At 33.5% G+C, this 19,424-nt stretch overlaps 1 protein-coding gene and 1 pseudogene across 3 annotated transcripts in view; both read right to left on the bottom strand.

Moving 5' to 3' along the window:
- Positions 1–19,424, bottom strand: part of STRN (striatin) — an 81,261-nt gene that overhangs the window by 17,642 nt on the left and 44,195 nt on the right. The window contains exons 5-11 of one of the 3 annotated variants that reach the window (XM_019741959.3): positions 17,111–17,278; positions 15,096–15,231; positions 10,372–10,507; positions 6,991–7,101; positions 4,768–4,854; positions 4,164–4,307; positions 1,488–1,624 (exon numbers count right to left, since the gene is read on the bottom strand). In XM_019741959.3, coding sequence (XP_019597518.1) covers positions 1,488–1,624; positions 4,164–4,307; positions 4,768–4,854; positions 6,991–7,101; positions 10,372–10,507; positions 15,096–15,231; positions 17,111–17,278 — 919 coding nt within the window. The remainder of the gene's footprint in view (positions 1–1,487; positions 1,625–4,163; positions 4,308–4,767; positions 4,855–6,990; positions 7,102–10,371; positions 10,508–15,095; positions 15,232–17,110; positions 17,279–19,424) is intronic. The other 2 variants (XM_019741966.3, XM_088796217.1) reach the window with 2 other exon arrangements.
- Positions 2,198–2,854, bottom strand: LOC109452774 (small ribosomal subunit protein eS12 pseudogene; annotated as a pseudogene).

Raw genomic sequence — 19,424 nt, 5'->3', positions numbered from 1 at the left:
TGTATAAACTCCAAATAATGGGGGAAAGGGGCGAATAATAAAGAAAATAATCAGGGGTGGCCGGATGGCTCACTTGGTTAGAGCACAAGCTCTGAACAACAGGGTTGCCAGTTCAATTCCCACATGGGCCAGTGAGCTGCGCCCTCTACAACTAGATTGAAGGACAACGATTTGGAGCTGATGGGTCCTGGAGAAACACACTGTTCCCCAATGTTCTCCCCCCCAAAAAATTATAAAAAATAAAATAAATGAATGTATGTTTAAAAAAAAAGTCTCTTTATAAAAAAAATCAATCCAAATAAAGGCAAAACTAAGAGAAAAAAGGAACATAGAATAGGTGAAATAAATAGATGACATGCTTAAATCCAAAGATATCATAATTACTTTAAAAAGAAATGGACTAAATGCTCCAATTTAAAAGTTTGTCAAAGGTTCGATGAAAAAAACAAGTCAACTAAATGGTGTTTTTAAAAGACAGATGTAAATATAAGGATACAAAAACAGTGAAAATAGAAATGGTTTTTAAAAAATCTGTTTCACAGAAGTGGAGAATAGAGTACAAGGAGCCCCTTTTGATTAGCTTATTATAGTAGTTCCAGGTAAAGAAAAAAAATTGACTAGGATGGGAGGTAAAAAGCATATGGATTTCAGCTGTTTTTGGAGGCAGAACCCAAAACACTTACTAAATGACTTAGCACAGAGACTGAGTTTTGGATTTGCAGAAAATGGAATGAGTGGTGAGGGTTTCTCCTCGGAGTACTTTCTTATCATATCCTTGGTCTGCTTAGGCATCCACACTACATCCCCCATGTGGCAGGAACTATAATGAATCCTCCAACGAAGATAATGAAGTAGCAAGAAGCAAACTGAGAGGATTTTAAATGAAGAGATAAGATAGGTTGTAAATACTTTGTGAAATATGCAGCTAATTTTCTGACAATTGATTATGACAAACAATTATAAACGCATTTATAAAACAACTGTGTTTGGGATGCATGAAGGATGCATAAAGATTTTGAGTCCAAATCACTGATGGGTCAGCCTTACTACCTGTAAAGTATCCTGTACATATCCTTGCCTAACAACAGCTAAAATCACTTCTCAGCAGGATACCTATGATGTACTGAAGAAGCAAGATAAACAATGCCCTCAGCAGGTATGAATTTCAATTAGTCACTGATGCCCTAAAACGTAAAACAAAATCCAAACTTGGTAATGGAAAAGGGAATTCTTTACCTAAAACCAATAAACAAGCTATGTTGACTTACAGATTTAGGTAAACCCCATAGTTTTAATCTCTATATGATGTGAAAAATATTATTGTTTATCTTTATAATATATTCACATTTTCAAAGTTTGTGATTAAAAAAATGAACCAAATTCTATACTTGTGAACTTTTGCTTCTTTATTGCCATCTTTTCCTATAAAATTAACTTTGTATTTAAAAACAATGAGTAAAAACAACAAAAATGAAACTACCACTCACATCATAAGTTAGCGAATCGGCTTCATTGGCCACTGTAAGGCCTGCCAATTCTCCAAGTCCCAGTTCATTTTCAAGGGCTTCATCTGCTCCCATGATGAATGACTTCCCAGAAGAAGGAGGAAATGTCAGTGCTTCCACTGAAAGAAGACAAAAGAAACATAAAAAAACCTCTCGAGAGCCAACAATTAGTCTCATAAAGGCATGTCTACATTAGATAATTTTAAAATGCTTTTAAACATAATAAAATTCAGTGAGCAGAAAATCCTGAAGAACTGCTTTTTCCATATCTTAACCATAGCTAAAGGTTATCATCTAATTAGAAAAGTAAAACATGAAACAAATCTAATGTCCATTGTCCTTTCTCACTACACAGAAACATAATGTGACTCAATGAAAGTAGGTTTTCCTCATTTGATATTTCATGCTAATTACCCAATTATTTTGATCAACTATTAAACATGTATCAAACATATTAAACATAATTATAAACATATCTGGTCTCATTTGAACAAAATTGTTAATTCTATAACCTGGAGGAACACAGGAAATTTCAAATAAAAATGGTTACAACTGTAAAATGTACCTATCTGAGGCCAAATGAGTGCGTGGTGCTAGAAGCGAGGATTACCTCTGAAGAGGGAGGTGGAGTGGGGATTAGAAGGCATGGCTCCTGGGCCCTGGACAAGTTGTGCTTCTTGGCCCAGGCAGTGCTGACATGGTTGGTTCACTTTGTGAGAAATCACTGAGCTACACCCGTGACTTCAGCAGTTTTCTGTAGGTGTTTTATATTTCATTTAAGAATGTTTGTTTCAAAGAAATTAAGAAAACAAAGCCAAGTTTACTTGTTCATTTCCTGCAGCTGAAGTATTCCTCGATGGAATTCTTGGCCTGAACCTCTTTGCCATAGTCTTTAACCAACCACTTCGCGGGGCTTTCCCTCTCTGTGGATTTTACAGAAGCTGACCCATTTCCTAGTTTCTTGTTGTCGTCCACCTTAATTAGGCGGATTAGGTGTTCAGCACAGAGGGCCTCCACCAACTTGAGGTATGTAGGTTCACTGCAGTTGGATGTATGTACACAAAGATGGGCTGGGCACCTAAGGCCTTGGGCAGCTGCACGAATTCCACGTGGTTAGGCCATCACGGACGAGGGTGGTCTAGCGCCTCTTGTAAGCAGTATTAATGTCCATTACACCTCTAGCAACAATTCCTTCCTGGGCCATGGAGGTGGGTTATTCGTGGAGCCAAATCTTGAATGCATCTAAGCCTCCACCACGTGCTACTCCATGGGGGAGGGCTCAAAGAAATTTTTTTAAAGTGTCCATTTGAACACTTTCTTTAGCTACCAATTGTACTTTACGATGTCAGATTTACTTTGTGATCAATTTAAATATCCTTACTTCACAACACTGGACACTCCAATCTAATCCCTTCAGCCACCATCATAGAAGAACCAGTTAAAAAGCAAAATGCCAAATTAAAAGAGATTTTACTTAATTTGGTCAATAATAAAATGTCACCTTTTGTAAACGTAAATTATTCTGACAAACTGTCAGAGGTGGTCTTTCAGTAATTTTCTAGAGGTGGTTACTTTACTGATGACAAACATTTGTGAGTTTACTAGATGAATTCAGTAGTTTAAACTTTGGCTGTTAAAGAAATAAATTAATTTTTTCTTAAGAGAAACAAGCTGACTGTATTAATTAGCATATGCAGAAAAGTAGATTTACAAGGTGTTTTTCAGCTTTAGATTTATTCCTATAATTTTTGATTCATTCATAATATTTGTTGAAGAAATGAAAAAATAGTTATGTGCTTTTAAAAATAGCAGTAGCAGAAACTCTACTTAAAATCTATATCAGAATGAAGTAAAGCATAAATTAAACCACCATAATAAAACAGCAATAATAAAAATGGATTTTACCCAAACAAACCATATATCTGCTGGGGGGTTTCAAATAATTCCAAACATTTACTAATGTTGAGGGAATTGTTTAAATTAGAAAAGCAGTTTTCACACCAAAATTTCTACCAAATGATTCATGCAAGACTATAACACTAGGTCCTCAACCAGGTTTTTTGTTTTGTTTTGTTTTCATTTCTAACATTTTCAGATAATTTTATTCAGGTGTGAAATACAAACGACTCTTCAAAAAAAAAAAGACTAAGACTCGTTGGATGTGATCATACACATTGTTTGGGATATTGTAACTAATGCTCTAGAAACGGCCAAGTAAAACCTGCAAACACACACCACTTGCTGAGCCAGCAGACTTAAGGGCTGAAGAGAGAGCAACAAGGGGCAGCATAATGGGCATCTGAGAGCTAAGATTCCTTGGAACTTCAGACTGTCATGCTTCTTATGTGTGGTGCTGCCTTCTGAATGATTAAAATAAAAATGTATGTAGCACACACAGACTATAGCTTTCTCTGAAACTGCACACATATTCTAAACTAGAATGTAGAGTTGGTTGTTTAGTTTATGCACCCTTTTTCAGTCTTAAAGATTGAAGTTGGAATCAAACCCCACTGAATGTAAGAAAGCCTACATTTGGGGAATAATACATAGAGCAAACATTTGTAGAATATAATTCTTCTTAGAGAGACCTTTTTAGTAACTGAATTTAGATATGTATATCCAAGAGTTTCTTGTGCTGGAGAATTTTTAAGTACTTGCCTTCATCTGCCCTATTTATTTCGTGTTCAGGAAGCCTGGAACTGCTGGGTCTGGAAGGTGAACCCACAGATGGTTGCAATGAGGGAAGTTCATCAACATCTCTCAAATTAGCAAGCATATCTTGTAGTTTTGACCTATTGGGTCCTAGCCCCCAAAAAAGGAGGAAGAGAACAAAAAAGAGGAAATAGAATTAACGAACTGCATCAAAATGGTACCATAAACTTTATTCACATCTGCCAACATTCACCTTTAAAGCTATCGTACTATATTAAAAAGTAATTATTTTCCAAGTTTTCAAATTACTTTAAAGGTTTATTATTTCTTGAAAAGACTATTTTACATATATTTTAAAAATTAAGCTACTAGAATATATCACCATTTGCATGAGAAATAATGTTCATGTACAATTTTGACCATTAAAAATATTATCCTATAATCCTTGCATATTACTCTAAATGTAGACAGATACCACAGAGTGTGAAACTACCATGTACCAAATTAAACAATAATGTTCCTTTTTGTTTGTTCATTTAAATTTTTATTCATTGCCTTACAACCTGAAGCTATGGTACCCGAGGTGAAGTCTCATGCCCTGATTACTTACCTGAAACTTGATTCTTCATTCTCTCACATCCCTGTTTTGACTGTTTTATATAGGATAGAGGCTGAAACAGATCTTCGGTAGTTTTTCCTGTTACAAGTTTAATTAAGAATGGGAAAATCTTACCCATAGTCTGTTATGGTTTTTTTCCTATACCAGCAAAGAATACAACTATTTTTAAGCAATTTTAACTAATACCTAGAAATATATTTCAAGACAGTATGACTGGAGTACACAATTTGACTGGAAATATTTCTACTAGACCATATTAAAAGGACTCAACTTTTCCAATGAGTAAACAGTTTAATTAATAAAATATTTATGGTGGCTTATAAATTAATGCTTCATTTTTTCAATTCAAAGCTTTGCTTCAGTTCTCTTTCTATCGTCTTTCAGTTGTTTTGTTTTTATCATCTTCACTTGTTCCCAGATTACCATTAATCAAGATAAGATGAACTGTCAATGAAAACAAAATGTGCTGAACCTCCTCAGTCTATATAGTCCCTCTATCTTCAGTAAAGACATTAAAATTTCTCCCCCTGTAATTTTTCTTTGACACACTAAAAAGCTACATGCTTTATACCTGAATACTGATCATAATCCTCAGATTCAGGAAGTCTAATAGCTTCTCTTAGTAGGAATACCACTCCAGTCAAATGGTGCAGTTTTAGACCTTAAGTGCTAAATTTCAACTACAGCGATGCCTTGATGTTTGACAAGAACTGAATAATCAATGTAATAGTAGATGGATTCCACATAAGTCCTGGATCCCTTTCCAACCTAAAGATCTTTTACATTTCAAGACATCTATTATTGTAGGATAATGATTTAAATTTATCAACTTTAAGTCAATCTGAAAATTCAAATGTTCTCCTTGTTTCCTCTTGTATGATATTTCCTCAAAACTTCAGTATAACTGGTTTTGTCACGGTTCTGAAAAGCCGTAACAAATCATGCCTCACTACTGTTTGCGCAGATTAAATGTTTTATCAGTATATTTGGATAAAATGTACAAAATATTCTGATGCTTTAATATTTACATTGATTTAATTTATAATGAGACGGCATCAAATGACATCATCAATAATGGTCACTGATTTTATCCATTCAACCTAAATACTTGTAAATTCTAAGATGTTTTAAATAAAGATTTATATGTTTCTCAGTAACTACCAGGTTGTAAAAGACTATCCCAGCAGGAATGACTGGTCTTTGATAAGGCTTAGGACCACTATAAAATAAATAAAAAAAGAAAAAGTATATCCTTCGAGTCTTTTGCAACTCTTAAACACGTTTCCCTAAATTGGATTTTATTCTCACTTTACACCACTTTAATACCCCAAAGGAAGAAATTCCTATGGCCATAAAAGGGAGATCCATGTTCACATAGTCAAAGAGAGTAGAAACACAAGGAGATGGCTTAGCCTTGCCCTCCTAGAAAGGTGTGTAAGAAGGTTTTCAGGGATGTTTGAAAGCTTTTGTATTTCTATTTTACATGCTTCACTAGATCTACTGCTAAACTTTATTAATAATTTGCATAATGAATTGTATATACTCTTATATGATTCACAGGGCTAGAAATTTCATTTTAGTTCTGTTTTTTTTATGTAACACATTTTATCGAAAAGAAAAAAGCTAATTGGTAATATTATAAATGAAATTGGTCAAAAGTTTTAATTAGAAAATAATTTTAGAAGTTGTGTATTTGACTCTGTGCCCTGTATAGCATATAGTGGAGAGAGCAAATGAACTGTATTATGAACATATAGAATATTCAGGGGTAGAAATTAACTTTCTTTCTGTCTCCAATTTATGAAATTATAAGCAATAATTTTGGTGGAATGAGAGAGGGTCATACTAGATGAGATTTAAAATTGTCTACAGTTGTCAACAGTGAAAACTCATTACTGTAATTAAGCACATATATTTTTAAAAAATCAAATTATCACTATGTTGGAATACCGAGTTCCATACTCTCATGAGGCTCTGGATTTATTATTGGGACATACTATAATTCCATAATCATATGCACAGTTATGCTTTTTTTTTAAGTTCATAATTAAATAGCAAACCATTTAATTTCAACCCCTGAGAGCAGGTGAAAAGGAAAGAGGTCAGGAGTAGAAAAGAAAAAGAGTAAGTAGTTTTAGGAAAACATTGAAAAAAAATTGGGGGATATGGAAGAGGCAAGATTTATGACTTATAGATACAATGTTTTCCACTTACTCTTCACCCCCTTTTTCCCCTTTCTCTCCTTTTTGTATTGTTCCTTGAGTTTGGTAATTACTCCCTGGTCCACATTCCAAGCTTCGGGCATGAGACACTGGTCTTCCTTTTCTAAACAGAGTGAAACAAATGAAACAGCCTTTTTAAATAAAATATTGAACACTCTAAGTCAATTCACTGTTACGTCAATGAATGACATAACAACCATTTATTTCCTCCTTCGTATCACTAATTTAAAAAAGTTACTGCTTATTCATTAGATATATGTCACACAAAAGGTAGTATATAAGAGACAGTGAACAATTCAATTTCCTGGGTAATACTATTAAATTTCTCTTTCTAAAGACATAGAAAAAAAGAACCTGAAAGATTTGAGTGACTTTTAGTAAATTAAGCGCCAAAACGCTATAATTGACACCCCTCATTTTCATCCAATTATTTGAATTTGATTAGGATTGAATCACAAAATGAATCACAAAAATTTTTTTTATTAATTTATGTAGCAAGAGAAGATTATTATTAAGAGATTATATAGTCTTCAATGATCTTTTCATTTCAAAATTTTTATATTTTTGGCATGTATTTATCAACAAATAATCATTTTTATTTTACAAGATTTATAAAGAGCACTTGTTAACTGTCAATCAACCTGCATCCAAAATTTAAAACAATTTAGTTTCTAAATTCTTTGCTAGTTTATAAATTCTTTAGACAGGAAACCGATCTTGTAGTAGAAAAGAAATTCAATCATTAATTTTCACTATTTGAGAAGAATACTTAAAGAATGTTGTATATTTTATACTTACTATGCTCGTAAAATAATTTATATACCATAAAATGTTACGTGTTAGCTCAGAACTCTTGCCTGAACTCAAGACTCATATATCCAACTGCTCACTCTATATTTCCATTAGGAAGTCAAAATAATATCCCAAACCAGACATGCAAAACCAAACTCCCAATCTCTCCCATCCAATCTGTTCCACCCACAGGGTTCCCCATCTTATTTGATAGCAATTCCATAGTTCCATTTGCTCAGACCAAAGACCTCCCTTTCTTTCACACCCAACGTCAAATATTTCAGGAAATGTTTTCTTTACCTTGAAAATACATCCAGAATCTGACTACTACTCAGGTTACCCATTATTTCTCTAACCACCCTATCTCTTGCTAGAATTACTGCAATAGTTGTCCCCTCTCCCCACTAAGTCTATTATCAACACTGGTTGCTCTGGGTTCTCAAAATAGCAGCCAGAGCAATTCTTTAAAAAAAAAGTCATATCATGTCACCCTTCCATTCAAATCCCTCCCATGGTTCCCCATCTCACCAGTGGTCTGTCTACATTACCCTACATGATTTAGGTTACTACATTAGAATGACTGCTCCACCCACTCTAGCTTCCTTGAATTCCTCAAACATACCAGGACTGCTGCTATCTTAGGGCATTTGCTCTGGATTTCTTCTTCTTCAACACTCCTCCCCCAGATACCATATGACTAACTCCCTCATCAACTTCAAGTCTTTTCCTCAAATGTTAGCCTCTCAATGGGGCTTACCATGACCATCCTATTTGAAATCGTAACCTGTCCCTCCACCCAACCTTGACTCCAGCACTTTCTATTTCCTTTACTCTATTATACTTTTTCTATTTTCCATTTCATTTATCACCTTCTGAAGTACCGTATCATTTATCATGTTAATTGCCTGCTGCCTGCATCCCATTACTAGCAGACTGTAGGGACAACAGGAGGAGGGATTGTCACCTAGGAGATCTGCCACATAGACAGCACTTGATCAATATTTGTTGAATGACTGGAATAAACCAGAATGAACCAGAATAACCAGTAATCTATTTTTAACAGGTTTTAATCCACAGTTTTAGAAAACTATTTATTTGGCTTCTGAATATACTAAACACAATTAAAAAAAAAAAAAATTTTTATCAACCTAACTATAATCTATCAATAGTAGAAAGAGTCTCTTTTCCAGTTTAATTGTTAACATTCTAACAATCAAGAATGTTAATTTTCATTAGTCAGGTCTTAATTAAACTGGGTGGCTTTTGGATCCTAAAATACCTTCAGCTTTTAAAAAAAAAAGTAGCCTTATCATAATCTTAACTAGACCCATAATAACAATAGCAATGGAAGATCATAGAAGATATTTACTTGCCAGAAACTAAGGAAATTCTTAACCTAAGTGTAATCACTTTTTTAGTGGGGTAGGGGAAGGATAAAGGAAGAACTTAACATGGTTTAAATGTTCATTCAACTACGTACACAGCATTTGCAATCCAGTTTTGCTAACTGCTTTAAAGTGAAATGCTTTGAATTAGAATTATAAAATCCTAAAACACATAAGGACAAACTCCTGATAAAGAAACCTCTAATTAACTGAAAGAGTCCATTCACTCATACTCATAAACAGAAATATCCACCACACTACTGAAGAGTGAGACAGCTTAAATGTAGGAACAGTCACTCATGTTTTCCCTGGTAACTTCCTAGCAGATTAGGTGAAAATGTACACACATGTATCATCTAATACTCAGGGCTATGCCTCACACCTTAAAACAAAGGAAGTTAAACAAGGAACAATGCAGCTGTCTTTGGAGAAAAATGAATCCCAATTACCCTTGCAATAACATTGGCAATGAAAAGGGCCAATTATTATTTATGCAGATGACTGACTGCTCAAAGAAAGACCTCAGTGTAGTACAGTAGATCTAGCAATTTTGGTAGAATTGTTGCCTAAAATATCTGAATAACTTGATACACAAGCTCATCAGGGAGAAAGACAGAAGAGAGACTCATTTCACTTTAACTTCCTCTGGTTTCCAAAACTTTGTTCTGTTGGAAAAAAAAATGTCAGTCACTAAATAGCCATTATATTCTTCAATGACTTCAAGTAATTACCCTAAATAGTTCTTCAAATATTCGCCACAAAGAAGGAAAATAAGTGGTATTAGCGCCATCAGAATTCCTAAAGGTAAGCACCAAGAAAAAATTAGAATAGGTTCTGATTCTCTAACCTTATCTGCTTTTAAAGTACATAGATTGTAAGCTAAAGACATCCTGGATTCTCTAAAAAGAGAAAACAGAGAAACATTCTGTACATTAATTCAAATTATTTTCATACTGTACTGCTTATATTTAAAACAATTAGAGGTAACCAGTTGTTCTTTACACACACACACACACACACACACACACACACACCCTGGACAAAAAGTGACAGTAGTTAAAAAAAGTTCATAGGATGTTCAACATTTCAACATTGCAAGATATGTAAAGTGTTCTTCAAAATGTTGCCCTCCTGATAAATTATTAGTTGCTTTTATTTACATAGTATCTCTGGTTGAACCCAGTATTCTTCCTTACCCCAGTCTGTTCCATCGCCTGCACTTCTAGATTCATTGTCTCCTTCCTCTGATGTAACCAAGAAATCAAACTCCTTTAGAGCTTCTTTTGTATCTCGATCTTCACTGCTATCAGGCAATGCTTTTTTCCTAACAATCTAATGAAAAAATATGCTAAATTAAAATACATTACGGAATTAATTTAAATAAAGAAGATGGTATCCTTTTACCATTGAATGAGAAAACCCAATTATTGTTTTCTTCAGAAAGTGTTTATTTGTGTTAAATAACTGTAATAACTATTCAATCCAGTGGAAAACACAGATGTCCTTTAAAAAGATATACATTATATATTTAAAAGTAGTAATTTAAACTTTGTCCGATGATGGCTGATTTCTTTTAAATAAATTAGTGGAATCAGATATTGAAAACACTGGAATGTAAGAGATGTATTTAAATTACAAATAGGTGAAAAACATCCCTAACATACTGTATTATAAGAACCACAACCAAATCTTACATTTCTTGGATGCAATTTGTGCAGTGTGCAGACATTCTAATCTAACCAAAGAAAGCACTTCATAAAACATTGCAAGAGTTTTTCAGAATATAACCATGATAATTTTAATTCTACTACATCATCCCCTTACAAAACTTATAATCACCAAAACTACAGACTCAGTAACACATACCTCAAGACTTAGAAGGTATTCTGTTTGTGGCGGGGGAAAGAAGGTTCCCATTATTATTTGTACTGTCCCAACTTTGCATCAATTTTCTCCAGTAACTTTCTACATATTCAAATTTTTACTAAAATACTGATGTTTCAGAGTGCGACGTGATTTAACAGCAAATATGATAAGGGCAGTTATGTCTCTTTTTTATATATTTAGGAATATCTCTGGAATTACAAATCCAGTTGGAATATTAAAACTTAGGCTAATGCATATAGAGATCATTTTTGAGATTTATATGCCAATACTCTATGAATCATCTCCACTTTGGTCACCTCCACCATCAAGAGCATAGAGAAATTAGGACACCTGGTTTGCAGCTTCTTTTGATAAAACGGACTCAGTATCTCAACTTCTCCAGACCTCTCAGCTTCTCCATTTCATGCAAAATAGAAATAGCATGATCTGGTCAAACTTTATCACTGGACTTTGAGGGGTTAGAATTATAATGGTTCAATACACACAGATCAATGGGACAGCCTGGAGAGTCTAGAAATACATTCCAAGAGATAACAATTAGCTGCCTTGTATGGCCCTGTTCTCATGCTCATGACTGCTATTACTTATCAATCACAGCACTTTTCATTTAAGACCAGATACAGCTTCAGAAATCCTTCTCAATGCAGCAGCACTCCAGGAAGCCACTATCGATAGAAGTAGATGAAACCTAATTTTCCTTAACTGTCCTGGTATATATAAAAAGTGAATAGGAGAAATCAAGGATTCTTTAATGATGCTAGAATGATTGGTTTAACTATTTAGAATATTTCCCTAAAATCAAGAAATACTTTTATGTTTACAGCATTTCCCAATCTACCATCTAGCAAATCTATTAAACAGAAAAGGTAAAATCAGTTTAACAGACTGTGAACAGAAAAACCATGCTGAAGGTGTATTCTCTTGTAAGTGTTCACCAATCATATGCTAATAATCTATTCTATTTTTTCCCTGGGCAACCAGACTAAGATAGAAAAGTGTCTCTGAAGAGCTAAACCAACAGAAGGCACTGGTCTTCATACTTCCACATACAAATGCAATGGCAATCCACCTTCTTTTATGCTAGAGGATTGATCCCTGAATTTCCGTGACCCTGATGAGACACACCAGATAGAATGAGAAGGGATCACCAACATCCTGTAGACAGAGAATCCTCGTTCTCAATGCCTGACTAAAAGGGCGGGGAAAACACAGACGAAGTATCTGGAACCTTAAATTCAAAGTCTGAATGTATTTTCAACATCAGTTATTACTACAAAATATGGTAGTAAATCACAAAACTAATTCTTTGGGGAAAAATCCTGCTTGTAGACCTCATCTCCTCTACACGACCTTATAAAGAAAGAAGATAAAGGGCAAATTGCAGATCGCTGTCTATCAAGAATCCCATTTAAATAAATACACAAAAACTTCGATGTGTGTAATGGTTAGGCACAGTGAACTATGGTTACCAATGGAGAGTAGGATTAGTAAATGGGAATGGGTAGGGTTTGTTGTAATAAGCACATATTATTTTCCTCCCTTATATCTAAGGTTCTACTCCACTCTTACCTTCAATGAGATTACGAATCAACTTACGAAATTAAGACAAACAAAAAGTTACGGGTTGCATAGTGCTAAAAAGATGAGAAAAAGAGATGGGCTTTCACTTTGAAAACCACTGGAAGAGGCACAACATAAATGGGGATGGGATTCTTCATACTGTGACTAAAACAACAGTTAATCATTCTTACTCTCATTACATTTTCCTCCTGAAGAGTCTGAATGTGTAGACCAAATGTTGCTGCTGAAGTTTATCCTTCATATAGTTCAAAACTGATCACTCTTTATATGCACATATAATTCAAAGATCATTTTTACATTTAACAAATGACAAGATGATGAGAATGCTCATAATGGTGGAAACAAAATTATGCTGAAGAGGTTGATCATGAGACAAGAGATGGACACGGAGAGCAGAAAAATGATCCACAACGTAACTCAAAGAACAATCAAGCTCCAGCAAAGGGCAAAGAGCAAGAGAGAAGGAGCATGTGTGGCTGTTGAGGACACTGCGCTGTATCATAGCCTAAACACAACCGACAACTAGTAAGAGCCTCAGGGTTCTGTATTTTCTTAGTTGAATCTAGAAAACTATTTTGATAAAAGAAACAGAATAACATTAAAAAAACACTGTTCTACTAAACATTTTAATAGGGTAATTTTCAGCTAATTCTCTCTCGATATATAGCAATGCAATGAATCTTCTAAGTCATGTTTACTCATTGCTACATAGAGTTAGATTTTTAAAGACCTTTTGGCATGTAGCTATTAGATTGCAACTGTGAAAATTAATGTACTATAACATAAAAATTAGCAAAACTATTACAAAGAAACCAATTATTTGCTTAGAAATTTTTTTTTTCCTGAAAAAACTACAAGAATTTTTGAGTCCAATGTTTCAATGGGGTTAAGTATGTTTACATTAGCTGTGCTTTCATTGCTTGGTCACAAAATTGCTATGACCTATACTAATTGGAAGACAGGATATTTGTATATTTCATTACTTAAAAAGAAACAAGCTTGTGGATGGAATTTCTAGTGAGACTATACTTAACAGTTACAACGATCAGTTTATAGACTTTTTAAAATGTTTAAACTGATAAAATGATTAACAAAACTTAAATGATCACAATGAGTTATTAACCATTGAGCTATAATAGAGTATTTTGACAGGAAAATAATATTTCAGTGCAGTATCACAAAAAAAGGCAGCACAAAATTTCCCAACGATCAGGACAAAGAAAAGGTATCATGCAACTTTAGGCATTTTCTTTTACTCTACTAAATTAAACACATGCTATTACTACTTGTTTGGATAATTAAAAAATGGGAGTAACCACTTGAAGTTCATATAATATCCATGGCAGGGCAGTTATCAGCAAAAAACAAGTGAATAGTGGTCCAGGGAAACAATAATCTGGAAGTAATAATTTGAAAGTCTCTGATGGAAGCAGAGGGCATAAAGAAGAACCAAGAAGTTATCCTTAGAAAGCACTTTATAATTACACGTATTATTTTCATATATAGTGTCTCATTTATTCCTCACAAACTCCTCTGGGAATAAGGTGGGTATGTATTATAATCCCCATTTTATAAACTAAAATACTAAGCCTAAAGGATTAATAAGCACAGATAATTAGTAACAGAACCGGGACTTCAATTCAAGGCTTTCTGGCTTTCAGTCCAGCCTGCTTTATGTTACCTTACTTCCCTCCTCCCTCTTCTGAAGTAAAAGTGAAAGAGGAAATGTTAACATTTTCCTAGACAAAGCAAGGCATGCCCTCATCTTTTACTCAAAAATAAAGAAAAGGAAAAAGGAATAAGAGAGAGAAGGGAGGAGAAGAGGGAAAATGTAGGGACAAAGAAGAGAGGAGAGGGGGAAAAAAGGAGAGGGACGAAGGGGACAGAATGGAGAAGAGAAGAAAAGAAAGAAGAAGCAATTTAGAGACATGTTATTCCAAGAAACTACCATGGGAAAGTCAATAAACTTATAATAAAGAACTAAACAAAACTATAGAATAACCCTAAATAAGTATGAAGAACTCTTAATGGAAGAGTTCTGAAAGTCTGCAAAACTTATCTACAAAAGCAACCTTGATAAGAAAAACAAAAGCTGCATCAATTAGAGTTGATGCCAGTCACCATCAGGCACCATAACGGGTCTGTCAGTTCTATTGTCTTATAGCAACCGATAATACTGCATTGTTTTAACATACGCATTTACCATATTTACCAACTCTATGGAAAGGCTGATATGTTGAATAAATTAACAGAGTGAGGCCCTTCACAGAAAGCTGCTATACTGAAAATATTCTTGATTTTGAAATCAATACTAAAAACTCTTTTATATTAAATTTCCCCAAAATCATGGGGAAAAAAGTTAAGGGTTTAGGTTGAAGGACATGGATTATTTTCAAAGTACGTATTATGTAATAGTCCCTAAAAATATTTATATTTGAGTTATCCAACTCACTGTTGAAGTATCAATGATGCTTTTTTCTCTTCCATCAATGTCATCATCTTCATCTTCATCACTGAAATCTGCAGCTGCATTTTCAAGGAATTTGAAATTTTCCAGCACAGAGGCAGAATCTGTTAACTCGGATTTTCTGGTTTAAAACATGTACATCTTTCTCAGTTAAGTTTTAAAGTCAATGTAAAAATTAATCCATGATATCTTGCACTAACTTTTGTTTATATTAATTATGATCTCTCAAATCATATTATGAACTACATTGATTCTTATTCATTACATTTCCATGAATTTTAATTGGAAAACCAATATAGGAAGAGGTTACTTTTTCAAGTACTTCGTAATCCTATCTATTTAGATCAATGGTAATCTAATGTAAAGAACTCCCCCCCCTCCTGATTCAGTATTTGATTCTAAGTCAACCTTCATATATTCTTTTTAAAAAATATTTTTCTTATATTTGTTGCTATTTTTCTCTATTCTTTTACACTAAGCAACTTTTCTTCTGACACCTAAGTTTCTGTAACTAAGAAAATAATAAGTAAATGTCATTTTTCTGATGCAATCTTACATTTCCAAAAAGCTAGAGTTAAAAAAAAACAAATGTGCACATAAAGTTATTAAGCAATATATCAGTCAAATTAATATTACTAGAAAACTTGATCCTATTGGTGAGTAAATCATTAAACTTTTGGAAATGACTGACTTTTCAAACATGTAAGATTTGAGTTTAGTTCCCTAAAATTAAATTCAGTAAACAATTTCCTAATGGCCAGAACAGAATGTTTTCTCTCCAGTTCATTAAAAACTGTTTTAAATCAAAGAAGGCATTTTCATGAAAAATTTAGCCACAACTATGGACATAATTTTCAAAACAGATAAATCATAAATTTCGAATCTTTTGAGAGCTGTTTGAGGTTTTTTCCATCCTATTCTTCATCTCTACATAAATGAGATAGAGACAGAATAATACCCTTTCAGTGTCAAAAGACAGGTCAAGGCCCAAACACAAGGCAACTAGCGTGGTCTTTCCTGAAGGTCTTTACAATGACTTAAGTGAACCCTTTAGGTAAAAACATAACCAGGAATAATGCCTACGCTGTCTGTGTCTACACAGGAAACAACCAACATCTCACATTTATCAAAACAATTGAATGTAGTTTGAATTGTTAATAAACACATTTAAGAAGGCTCCAATGACATGTTTATAAAAGTCATATTTTTGAACCTTTACCTAAATCTCATAATTTTAGTTTATGTTTCAGAAAACAGAAACTCTGTTCTCACTAGAAAATATAAAGAGTTCAATTAAAACCATTATTCCAGCCTAAACATACATTAAAGTAACATCATATTTAGACTTTCAGAGAATCTTTGGCTTTTTATTTCTTTAGGAATCCTGCCAAATTTTGTTCCATAAGGAAGAATCTCCTCATTTAACTGTTCATGTTCACGTAAGCAGAATTACATACAACTGTATGATACATGATCCAAAAAGCAAAACAAACTATTTCAGACAGCTATTGAATTTTTTACACTTATTCTATCAATTAAAAACATATATTTAAAATAGATCTTTTTCAAAGGAAAGATGAGTTTACAGCATTAGTAAACAAAAGAAAAGGTTTACTTATAAAGAATCTGAGGTATTTATATAAGATTTCTGGGGCACAAGGAATGAAATTTCATTCTTACCAATTTGAAATGAATTTCCAAAATAAGATCTTCTATGAAATTCTAACAGTAAGTGAGTGAGCTTTAAAATATTAAAATCTACATTAAATCCATAAATTTCAAGCAAATGTCTTAAATAAAAATATACTTAAGATAATCACGAATGATAACTAATCCCTATATGGTTCCTTTACCAAATGAATTTTAAATTTTTATTAAACTTTATTATAACTCTGTAGTGCTATCTAAAAGTGCAAGTATTATAAGTATCATCCATAAACCAAAAATATTTAATAAGAACTAAAGTTATAGCTAAAACACTTCACAGAGAAAATACTTACCCAATCATTGCTGTGTCTTTAACTTCGCCCTCTGTGCCATTTATAACAGAGTCCTGATTTTTGTCATCTTCCCTGTCAGTGACATCACTTGAGAAGCCCAACAAAGCTCGCACTCGTTTAGATTTCACATCCAGAATAGTATCTGTGTAACCCACCTCCTGTAGATACCTGTGTATGAAGAGGATCCTACAGTTCAGTCACGTTGGAATCAGTATTCTGTAACTTCATATCTAACTAAAAGTATTTTTTTTAAATTCATGCCTGCATAAGACTTAACAGTATAGCACTATGCTAGTATGACTTGCTAATAAATTATCTTCCAGCTGCAGATGGAGCTGTCTCCTACAGTACCAGCCGCTCCGGTCACTGAGAAAAATCAAAGAACTATACAATACACCATTCATTGTACTTATCATAAGAAGAAGCTGTTCCTTAATATACCTAATAGCACATTCTTTCTTCTAGGCATGGTTGGAGTAAACTCACTCTCAGATTCTACTGAATCACTATTTTATAAAAGTGATTATTATAACCAGTAGTCTTTTCACATTTCTGATGTAAAGAGTCATTGGATCAACTGTTTGAGATCTAGCATGTTTCTAGCATATATGGTTTCCTCCATGACCCGCAAGAAGATAGTATATTCCAAAGAGTCACTTCTACAGAAGGGAAGCTTCTAGCCTGGGAAAACTCTAAAATTAAAAAAAAAAAAAAAAAAAGACCACAATTCAATTGCAGGATGTGGAATGCTTGGGTGCACGGGTGTGTGTGTGTTACAGAGGCAGCAGTACAGAAAAAAAGAGAATAGGCTTTGTATTGAGAGTTAGAACTGGGTCTTAAGCCCATTTCTGCCACTTTCTTCCTTTGTTACTTTAATTCTCCTGAATCTCAGTTTTATTTCCCCTAAGAAATACACATACAGTACAGAAGGTACTCCATATCTATTAACAACAAAGATGACCAAAAAATACAAAACTGGTAGTGGCAGGAACATGAGAAAGGCAAATGCTATTAATAATGTCATTAATAAACATGACAGACAAATGTCAGGCATTAATTCATAAGTAAACATCAACTGTAGGAGAGGAAAGAGAAAACATCAATAGACAAGATAACCAATATTTACAGAAAGCTTTTGATTAATATTTGGATAATAAATTTCTAATTTTCTTAAATTTAATCAGTTAATTCTTGTAAACTAATACAAAGGTATTATGTTTTTCCATTTTTAACAAGTAACATTTGATACATACTTCACTTTGGCACAAAAATCACATTATGAATAACTGCTGTCCATAAATAAGCTGGCTCTACTAAATAGTTACTTCCTCATTCACTGATAAAATGCCACCTTTACTTTAAGGGGTACATTATTGAGTCTTTCAAAGTTTTTGAAAATATCTCTTGGATTGCTCACTATTAACAACTCATTAAAAAGTAAAAGATCAGCGCTTTAAGAACACTTGTTTATTTATAAAAGGAAAATGCCTAAATCATATTTAAAACCAAAATTAGGGCACTACTGAAAACCCACTTATTAAATACTAGTGAAGTCTCATTTTCTTCTAATTTTGAGTAGGATAAAAATAGATATGAGGAGACATTTTAATATTCTCTTCCTTTCATCAAAAAGAATGGCTGGCATGCATCCACTTTGGAAATCACAGATTTAAACTATTCACAAGAAACCACAAAAGTCCAAACAACTAGCAAATTTCATCTTACTGAGGCACAAATCTGAAAACGTTTCAAATGTGACAGGCAAGGACCAGCCACTGAGCTGGTGATTCGGTCCAGCCCCACCACCTGACATCTAAACTTCAACTCGGCTTTGTTCCCTCTTTATAGTCTCAAATACACATTTTGTAGAAGAAAGCATACATTGTGCAATGTTTGCAAATTTGGAAAATTCAAAAAGTTCTTTAATCAATTTAAAATAGAAAATTTAAAAACACAGAAAAATTACATATAAAAACTAATTAGATTTATCTTAAAACATGTATACCATTTTTCCCCGAAAATAAGACCTAGCCGGACAATCAGCTCTAATGCATCTTTTGGAGCAAAACTTAAGATAAGACCCAGTCTTGTTTTACTATAAGACTGGGTATAACATAATATAATACCAGGTATAGTATAATATGATGTAGCGTAGCGTAGCGTAGCGTAGCGTAGCGTAGCGTAGCGTAGCGTAGCGTAGCGTAGCATAACATATAATACCGGGTGTAATATAATATAATATAATATTAATATAAGACAAGACCGGGTCTTACATTAATTTTTGCTCCAAGACTCATTAGAGCTGATTGTCTGG

The sequence above is a fragment of the Rhinolophus sinicus genome, chromosome 2 (genome assembly GCF_057876585.1).
Source record: "Rhinolophus sinicus isolate RSI-liver-muscle chromosome 2, RSI-T2T, whole genome shotgun sequence".
Classification (NCBI taxonomy): domain Eukaryota; kingdom Metazoa; phylum Chordata; class Mammalia; order Chiroptera; family Rhinolophidae; genus Rhinolophus; species Rhinolophus sinicus.
This window is presented reverse-complemented; position numbering and strand designations above follow the sequence as displayed.